The sequence below is a fragment of the Alligator mississippiensis genome, chromosome 2 (assembly GCF_030867095.1).
Source record: "Alligator mississippiensis isolate rAllMis1 chromosome 2, rAllMis1, whole genome shotgun sequence".
In the NCBI taxonomy this organism is placed as follows: Eukaryota; Metazoa; Chordata; order Crocodylia; family Alligatoridae; genus Alligator; species Alligator mississippiensis.
This window is the reverse complement of record NC_081825.1, coordinates 149247158-149257396: the sequence shown is the minus strand read 5'-3', so window position 1 is coordinate 149257396 and position 10239 is coordinate 149247158. Positions and strand designations below refer to the sequence as shown.

At 43.0% G+C, this 10239-nt stretch overlaps 1 protein-coding gene across 7 annotated transcripts in view; it reads right to left on the bottom strand.

Moving 5' to 3' along the window:
- Nucleotides 1-10239, bottom strand: part of ARHGAP24 (Rho GTPase activating protein 24) — a 520920-nt gene continuing 510681 nt past the window's right edge. For 6 of the 7 annotated variants that reach the window (XM_006265457.4, XM_014600612.3, XM_019488171.2 and 3 more), the window contains one exon: nt 1-632. In XM_006265457.4, the coding sequence (XP_006265519.1) occupies nt 389-632 (244 nt within the window). In that variant the 3' untranslated portion in view covers nt 1-388. Of the gene's footprint in view, nt 633-5148; nt 5373-10239 lie in introns of all 7 variants that reach the window. The other variant, XR_009459915.1, reaches the window with a different exon arrangement.

Below are 10239 nucleotides of genomic sequence, written 5' to 3'. Positions count from 1 at the left end.
TGATGGTAACACAATGCCAAAAATACTTTATTATGTTAAGTGCCTTGATATAAAGCTTGATTGCAACATTTCAGTGTACCAATTTAAATACAAGCCTTGCATTAAAATATCTCTTGAGCTGCATTTCTTGCTCTCTTTAGGATGATTTTTTAAATCTATATACACGTATCCAGTTGTAACACTTGACAGTAGCATCATGAAGCATTTAAAGAATATAACTTGAAAGTACACGTTGCAGACATGGGGTAGTTAATTTCTGTTTGGTTTCTTCCTTCAAGGGTTTACAACCTTATGTTGAGTGCTAGCCTCAGTCAGGTGACCAGCCACCTGATGCAGTCTAATACCCAGCTAATGCTTCCCAAATTTCCACAGTTTTGATTACGAATGCTTATTGGATCCATACAGTGTTGCCTGTCTCTGGTCTGCGAGGCTCCATAGCCAGTTCTCCGAATGTTGAGAAAAACTGCTCCATCTCTTTTTGTAGCATATCATTCCTCTTCTCTGCATCATCTTTTGCCCGTTCGGCATTGCGCATTTTGATTTCTACCATTGTAAATTTTTTCCTCTCTTGATCCAGCTCTTCGTGAAGGGTCATCATTTCTGTCTCCAGGGTGAGATTTCTCTGTTCCAAGCTGCAGAAACAAAAATGGAACACTTGGATAAGTTTGGATAAAACACTCCTTGTATTAAGCAGGAAAACTCACAATGACAGATCCAAGCTTAGAACGAATTGCTTCCAGTAGCACTTACAAATAACTGGTTTATTACTTGATTACTTCCCTCACTTTATTTGGGTTCTGTATGTGAGAATTTGCTCTTATGTGATGACCCTTTTTATGCCAAAAGTTTGTTATATGATGCGCACCAAAATGTAGTCTCCTGTGTGGATCTGTGCTCCCTTTATGCAAATTCAAGTTATGTGCCATTTTCCAGGAATGCATGTACAGCATAAAGTGAGGGAAACCTGTATTTATTTTTTAATTACCTTTTATAAGGCATGGTGGAATCTTCACCTAATTTAAGATAGAATGGTATCACTGAACATGTACATGGGGGAGAAAGCCAGGAGAAGAATTAAAACAGGCTTTTTTCCCTTCCGTTTCTTTTGGTTGATTTCACTCTCAAATAATGTTTATACTGGTAACATTTCAAAATCCAGGGCAAGGGAAGAAAGATGGCCATGAGGTCTCTGATTCATGGATACTCTAGTCTTTTCACTTGATTTATCCTCTTTTCACATTTGAGAATATTGCTGCTCTATTAATTCCCTGTTTGAAAGATATTGCAACTGATGTAATTGCAATTGATATGTTAAAAAAAGACCAAAACAAACCACTGTATTTTGAGGGTTTATGTAGACCATCAATTTACAGATGGTATTATTCAATACTTAATAATGTCAAACATCACTGATGGCATCCCAGCCTTATCACACAGCTCTGAAAATTGTGAGAGATGTAGCTATAGAACTTTACTAAGTGTACCTTTGCAATTGTGGCAGCCTGGTGTCAGCAGCTATTATTGCATTGCTTAAATTCAGCTTATTATATAGACAATGAGCAAAATAGAAACAGAGGCAATGTCTCCTGTCTGCAAGTCCACCATACCATTCTTTTCAAAAGCACTGCCTCTGACAACAATATATTGGACTCTATACAGTTGTGTACACCGAGTTGGCTCAAAGCTGGAGTTTATTGACCCCTTGATTCACCCACCCTTCTAATGCTTTTCCTTTTTGTGCATGAGAATCCTCCTTTCTGCACAGACACTTCATTCTCTTTGTTTATGAGCTTAGTGAATTAATGGCTGTTAAACTGTTGTTAAAAAATAATATTCAGAGTTTCTCCTTTTTACACTCACTTTCACCTACTTTAACAGCTTTTCAGCTGCACGTGAAAGATTCACACACAGTGACAGGGAAGAAATACAGTTCCTGGCAGGATTTAAAAAGAAGGAGAAGGAGAAAGCCTATTTCCACCTATCCATCTAGGATTGCTGCATTAAGCAAAAACAACTTCTTGTCAGCGTGGAGCTAGAGATAGGACCAAACCCAATCTGCTGTTTAAGTTGGTGGCAGTTTGAATCATGCCTACATCCAACTGACTGCTCACAGTAGGATCTGTGGAAGGATGGGCAACAAGTAGATCAGTACTTGCCCATCCTTAAACTCTCTCTTCCCCAATGTATGTATCACACTTCAGTTTGGGTTATATCTTTGCTACTGCAACCTTGCAGGTTCTGTGACTGCTTCTCGGTTTCATTGACAGGGATTATGTTAATTTAACTTTGCCTCACAGCTGCCCTCAGTTGTGGTAGGAACAGTTATCGCTGGGCCTTCCATCAGGGTGGTGGATACATAAAGAATATGGAAAAGTGATTTGAGATACCTTCCAACCCTAAGGGACTTAGGAGACAACTGAAGAATTACAATAGCAGAGATTCTAGAACCCAGCAGGCGTAGCTCAGAAGGCAGTAATGGTAGATTTGTGATCAAGCAGTATTTCAACAAGTAACTTAAAACTGCTGGAAAAGTTGCTTTGAATTTTGTTCTCTCTCAAAAAATATAGTTATGCAAAGTCACAGCTATGAAACTATTCTATTAACAAAGCCCCTGAGATGACCTGTTTTTTGTATTTGCCGACAGCATGCTTGCTATAGCTTTTAAGCAGATCAGGCATTTCAGTGTGCATTTCAGTTGATCTATGGATCTGCATTTTTATTACACTATGGATGTTCCAATGATAGCTTTACATTTTTGGAGGAGACCTTGTACTCTCTACCACAGATGTGCCTGCTAAACAAAATTACTAAGAGTTAGTCCCAGCGTGATTTGTTTCTAACCCAACAGCTTTGTCAATGCCATAAACCAAGTCTGTCCAACTGGCAGTCCATGGGCTGCATGTAGTCCAGAAAGGCTTAAGCTGCAACTCCCATGGGATATTGCCACTTGGCCACTCCCCACTATCACTCTAGCTGCAACAGCAGGTGGAAATTCTGGACTCCCTCTCTGTGCTCTGACTTCTGCATTTTGGGCCTGTCCCAGGGGGTAAGGCAATGTAATGCAGTAGGGCCCAGGAGCTGAGGATGAGCCTAAGGCAGTGGTTCTCAATATTTTTAGACTCAAGGCAATCCTTGATAGAATCAAGGCCCCTCTTGCAAAATGTTTTCTCTTAGTTTTCATGTATTTTTTGACTAAAGAAAAATACTAGAGCAATTCTGTTGCGAAGAACTCAGAAAGACCACAGAAGGTCAGAATGTTTTTAAAACTATGGTTTCCTATTTGAAAAAAATCTGGGTTTATCTTGTAAATTATGTCTGAATACCTAACAGTATTTCCCCTGACGCTTTGTCCCCTAACACTGTGTGTCACCCTGCCGCACCCTTGAAAGGATCCCAAGGCAGGGAGGGGCAGGCATGAGAATCATTGACAATCATTGTCCCAGGGATATGTGGTGCTCAGCAGGTCTGTGTGAGGCTTCGGACTGTGCTTCGGAGCTGGAGAAGCTTTGGATGCTTCTGTGTCTGAAGAAGCATGTCCAGATCAAAGCACTGGCTTCTTTAGGCTTTCTGAAGCAGTATGGAGCTTCCAAAGAGCTTTGGAAATGCTTCGGAGCCGCTTTGGAGATCCGTCCATGAGGTATAATGGGGAATCAATAACTTTGGTTTTTGTTGTCTGATTTGGATGAAATTTGCTGGGGTGCTAGCCTCTGCTGAGAGCATGAAGTCTGCCAAGATTCAAGAAGATTGGTGCAGAGGTTCGGGGGGAAGTGGACCCCAAATTCCTGAAAGCAAAACTTGTGTCACGTCTATGCATTACAACACAGGAGGGTGACAACCCTGGTAAGGTCAAAAAGCCTGCCACGTTTCAAGGTGATCGGTAAAAGGGTTTGGGGGGAACTCCACCCCAAATTCTTGAAAGCAAAACTCATGTCATGTGTATGTGTTACACCACAGGGGAGTGAAAACTGCAGGGATGGTGCCTGTCAAGTTTCAAGAAGATCAGTGCAGGGGTTTGGGGGGAAATGCACCTCAAGCTGCTGACAGGCAACACTCATGACATAATGACCCTGTGTGTGTTAAGGCGCAGCAGGCTGAAAACTGCAGGGATGGTGGCCCCTGCTCAGGCCACGAAGCATGCCAGGTTTCAAGGAGATAGGCGCAGGGGTTTGGGGGGGGAGCTGCACCTCAAGCTGCTGACAGGCAAAACTCGTGACATGGGTGCTTGTGCAACTGACTGTCTCTGTCTTGGGAGGAGCTACTGCAGGCTTGGCTGCTAAGCTACTGGGTTGCCAGTTACCAATCAAGCATGATTCACTCAGGTACCAGCTCAATACACAGTTGCTAGCTAATGTAGCCAGTTAATTATCAACAATTAACACCTACAAAATCCCACACCAAGGAGAGGAAAGAATTAATACAGACAATCAACTGCCCCAAGACAGAGAGTCAGTTGCAAACCATTCTAGTCCTCAACCCATAAAATATACACAGCGTCTTCTGCTGGAGACAATAACTTATTTTTTTAAATTGCCTGTTCTATTTAAAAGTCCATCAGCTAAATACCAGTTTTCATAATAAATTCAAAATGCTAAATAGCAGCTTTGCTGTTTCCTGAATTGCTAATCAGAGGTGCACTCAAATAAACCAAAGTAAACTGAAGCCTTATTATTAAATCAGATCATTTGTAGCTAATGGGAAAAAAATATTTTCACATCCCCTGTGAAATTTAAAAAAGGCCAAATAACCTATTTCAATTTTAAATGCTTCAGTAATGGCATGAATGCTTTTGTGACAGTCCATTGTTTTTTTGTTGGATTTGAGTGGCTGATTCCCAGTACAGCAGAGGCCTCCTCTCAGGACTGTATTCCATTCTTTGCTCTGACCTTGAACAGTTTAGATAAATAGTTTCTTTCACTGTACTCCATTATTTAACAATGTTACTTATTGCAGGTAGTGACACTACAGGGAAGACTATCCAAATCCAATACGGGAGCAGAGAAGCATAGTTTCTAGAACTTGCGTGGATTTTTTTTTTTTTTTGTGGATGTTTCTCATCACACTGAAGTGCATTATGGGGCAAAGCCTGTTGGCAGACCAAGTAGATGAACTGGGAGTGGGTCCAACTGTACCCATGTAAATCTTCCCTACCAAGCCAGTAAATAGCAGTAGAGCTGTTTCAGTCTCAGGGCTGCAGCAAACTCTGGAGCCTTTGCATCTATTAGCCTTTGCATCTATTAGCATCTCCTTCTGTAAGCCTCAGTAGCAGACAGCCCTCAGAAAACTGCACTCCTCATAGGGCACAGTGGGTCTTGTCAATGCTGAAATCCTGCCAGACTTCACTGGTTCCAATGCAGCAAGGACCATCTTGCTCACTGATGAAAGAGAAGAAATTGTAGCTCAATACATAATGTCAGCTAATCACAGGAAAACTATATTAGCAATACAAAGAGTGCTATCAGAGCACTACTGAAGGCACATTGAACAGATCACCACAGAATTCTTATAACTATACCACTTCCTACAGACCTATTGTAAAATTTGAAAATGTGCCTAAATGACTCAGGCGCCTAGCAAATGTTACACGTATTATGCAATAAATACATTAATTGCATGACAAGTTGTAACTTGCCACTCATTCAACCTGATTTATCATGCGATAAAAATGGCAAACCAGCCACAAAGATGTTCCACATGGAATGCATGTCTGACATGGCAGGATGTGCAATTTTGGGGATCCCAGATAAAATTGCTCAGATCCCATTGCATGTTTAAATTGACGTCTGTCAGGAACCTGAGAATCCAATGCCTCACTTTCAAAAGTGAGTTAGGCACTTCAATACCATTAATTTGTTTTTACTGACTTGGGAACATTTCAACTTTTTATTCGTGGAGCCAACACATAAATGAACTCTAATTGAAGAGTGCTGTACACCACAGGTGTCATTCTAATCTTCCTGATCATTTAAATGTCTTCACTTAGTCATGCACATGACATTTTTGACACTTACATGTAGGTGGGAACTCTATTCCTGGCTCTATAACCCTACCCATGTAAAGAACCATGTGCATGCTTAAATGGGCAAGAGCTTTCCCACCTTTTGTTCCCAACATTTAAGTGCCTGGGAATCCAGAGGACCTAGATTCTAGGCACCCTTTTCCCATGGGGGGGTTTGAGCCTAGATGTCTCTGACTTCCCTACCCAGCACTCTAACCACCATGCCACAGGTCCAGGCTCCTCTCTGGCTCCTCCTCTAATATTCAGGCTCCTCTCTGGCACTCCTTTTGAAGCTGTACCTCTGGGAAGCCATGGAAGTGATGTATATGGGATCAGGAGGAAGAAAGCAACCTAGATGTATGTGCCTCAGTTAGGTGGTTGATGGCCTAGCAGCGGTGGAGTCCTGAATCCTGGCTTTGGGCCCTTGCATCCAATGAAACAAGTTTCTTGCACCCCACACAGCCCTCCATTCATTTCCTCAAATAATTCTTACATTGGTTCCACCCCCTGAGTCTAAGTCCTACTAATTATGGATTCTGATCAACTACATTTTTCAGGCCTTTGGGCCTTGTTAGACCTTATGCTGTGAACCGTACAAAAGTTGATCGGTGTTAGTGCTAACCTGGAGTTTGGAGCAGTCACACCCTTAGTCTAGAAACCTCCTTAGACTGTCCCCTACCTGTGACTTGCCACTAGAGGCCTGGTGATCTGGGGCAGGACTAGGAGCTGGAGCTGTGAGTTGCCATTACAGGTCTGATGAGCCAGGATATGTTTGTATCCCTGCTCTATGGGCAGGGGTGTGAGAGATCCTGAGACATTGGAGGACTTCACCTTGGATGGCACATCTGTGAGGAGTGGCCATGACTTAATGGAACAGGAGCTGGGTAGTGCAGATCAGAGATCCTGCCCAGGAGTGGCGTAACTGAGCCACATAGTGAGTGCTCAAAGCCACTTTAAAATGTTAACGTGTGGACAATCAAGGGGTTAAGAGCTCCAGGAGCCACCCAAAATTACTGTGTAAGAAGGCCTTTAGACACCACGTATGCAGCCAACCAGGCCTGACCAGTCTGTGCATGTACACAGTAATCTATATGTATAGGGCTATGCAGCCAGGAATAGAATTCCTACCTGCATGTAAGTGCCAAAAATACCATGTAGATGACAATGCCTTAATACTCAGATAACTAGGAAGGGAATAGAATGCCAACCCAACATCTCTTTTATTTGCAAAACATAACCCTTCACTTAAATGCTTCCAAGCCCACAAAAGCACTCAGTTCTTGCTTTATGATACTGAAAAAGGGCTCAGTAAGTTGTTATACCTGCTCTTAGGTTTATGTGTAAAGTTCTACCGTAACATGAAAATGTGCAATGGATTGCAGCAGGGGTCTCAACATTTTTAAGCTCAAGGCACATCCTGCCCCCCTTAGCTTTGTTGAGCTTAGTGGTACCCCATTTCACAAATGAACTTATCTGTTCCAATGTGTAAAAACTAATTGTGTGTATATGTATATCCTTCTCTCTCTCTCTCTCTCTCTCTATACCCGCACACAGATACAGACATGGTTTCTCTCTCTCTCCCCCCCGCCTCCTGCCCCTTCCCCCCTTATCCTCCAGGAGAGTTTCTTACACCCAGAGGGCACTCTCATGCCTGCTATGGGTCCCTTCCACCTGCTGTGGTGCAACTCACCCCATCATGTCCCCATCCTCTTCCCTACTCTTTGTATTCCTCTGCATGTGCTGAGCAACACGTAAGCTGTATGCTATAAGCCCTCCCTGATCTATGTTGAGGGCTGCTTTTATGGCCCCTACTGCTACTGCAGCCATTGGGCACTTACTCTTGCTGTGATGGTCAGCAAGCTGCTTGGGGCAAGCAGAGGGGATCCTCTAGTGGGGTGGAAGAGTGCCCACTAGGTTTTGGAAACAGTGGGCACAACCAGGTGGAGGGGATCGCCTCTAAGTCAGCAAGTAGGATTGGTGTTCCTCCTCACCGCTACTCCTTATGCCACTGGGACCTTCCTTCGGGCTGGGCTCCAGCAGAGAGTCCCCTCCTACAGCAGTCATTTCCTCGTTCAGCCTTAATGGTGCCTTCTGGAAACAGAGGCATTGGGACAGTTCTACATGGAAGGGGCAACAGCAGCAGCATGGTACCCCTGAAACAGACTAACAGCACTCTCATTCAAAACCACTGGATTGGAACCACTTCCAATCAAGAAGGAGCTTTTGTATCAGTAGTTTTTAGAAGACATATTTTCTTTAGAATTGTTATGCTTTGTCCCCTGACACTGACAGGTAATATTTCCTGACACTGATTAACAGAATCCTTAGACCTCCCGGCAGCAGAATTGTAGAAGTCTTTTACATAGAAGTCATTTACACAGAAGATAAATCAATTCAGGTGCTTAACAGGTCTTCCACCCCTCTTGTCACAGACAGTTTTCTAGGAGCTAGCATTATATTTCATAACCTATATAATTTTGATAATTTTCCCACTGGTAATTATACCCAACTGTCAATCTCCTGGGCAATTATTTTTTGTCCTCAGACTAACAACTAATGTGACACTTTCCCCCTCTATTTTTTTATTTGGATACGTAAAGTAGGGTCACAAGTGATAGCTGTTACTTCATGTGTGTAAGGCACAAGTCACCTGTGCTGGCCCCAGCAGTATAAAAAGCCACCCTGGCAAGTAGCTCAGGGCTACTAGCTCTCAGGAGCTTCTGGGACCTAGCCAACTGGTACCTGGGAACACTACCCCTTGTGCCAGCTGGACTGCTGAAGCAGCCGTGAGAGTTCCCTGCACCCTCTACCCACTGCAGCAGTCTAGCAGTCGGGGCTGCTGCCTGGCTGTGACCTGCTGTGCACCTGCCAGACCTGGATGGGGACTGCAGAGCCAGTAGAGGCATCTGCCCCTCTGGGCCAGCTGCCAGTGGACTGTGGTTGCAGGGTTGGCCTTTGTGCAGCACTACTGCCATTTGTGCCCCCTGCCTGGCCATCTGGGCAGCTATCACCCAGGTGTGGTAGCCTGCTTTGAACTGTCAAAACATGTCCTCCTGGTCCTATTTGTCCAGGAGGTCAGTCACAGTGATGACTCTGAAACTCATGCTAAGCTTGGGCCTACTCACAAGAGATAAAATGCAGAATAATAATGCTAACTACATATTGCAAGAGGATGTGAGTTCATGGCTAGGCCATCTAAGAAGGAATAATGAAGCATCTCTTCCAGCTTATCTTGCTATATTCAGAATGATTTCAAGCAGACTCTTAGTTGTCTGGTGTGTAACCATATGAAATGTCTATCCTTAATTAATTAGTATGGTAAATATTTCTTTTGCGACTAACTCATGTTTATGTGCAGGAAGAGACATTCTCCATATGTAATAGATGTCTCCTCCTGATTTAGTATGTTTTTCCTGGCTGTTAATCAGTTTCTTGATATGTTTCAAACTGGATAACCTCTTGTTACCAAAGAAGGTAACTCATTCAAATTAAAAATTTCTGATAACCAGTAATAAGCAGGTTTTTCCTGTCAGTTACTGTTTGGGACTCTTTCTTGATTTACACAACTAAAAGAATGCTTTGAAGATGCTAAACTAAAGGTATAAAAAGGCAGTAAAACAGCAAACAGTGCGCGTGCTTCAAGAGTGAGAAATCTCTCTGATACCAGTTGCTGATGCTTCCGACTTACTCGAGAAGTTGAAGAGAAACAAACTGCCTCTTCGTCACCTGTTTGGTGAGAAATCATCACCTTATAGCTAATTACTGGACTTTGATTTAGTTTGGGCTCACTTGACTTGATTTTAAATACTTGTAGTAAATAAAGCTTTTCTGTCACTAATTGAACAAGGTGTCATGTCAATCCCTGGGCTAGTCTGGAATCCTAGGTTTTTATTGCTAACATACCGCCAGACGGGTCCAAGGTGCCAGCTCTGAGCAAGCAGGTCCTGCCACTGGCCTCCCTAGCAGGAATTCTGGTGTTCCCTATTGGAAAACTGAAAAATCCCCGATTTAAAAAAATCCCAAAGTCACTCTGTAAAATACCCCCAAATCCATGTTCCTCCACAAGTAAGACAAAAGACCGCTATAAAACAGAGAGCAAGAAAGAGATGGTGATCAGTTGGACAATGTTTTATTGATATATCTTACAGTGTTAAAGCAAGTCTCTTATCATAATAATGAAATGAACTCTAATTATATGTTTCATGAATACATGTTTTGCTGCACTCCCACAGGGTGATGGCCCC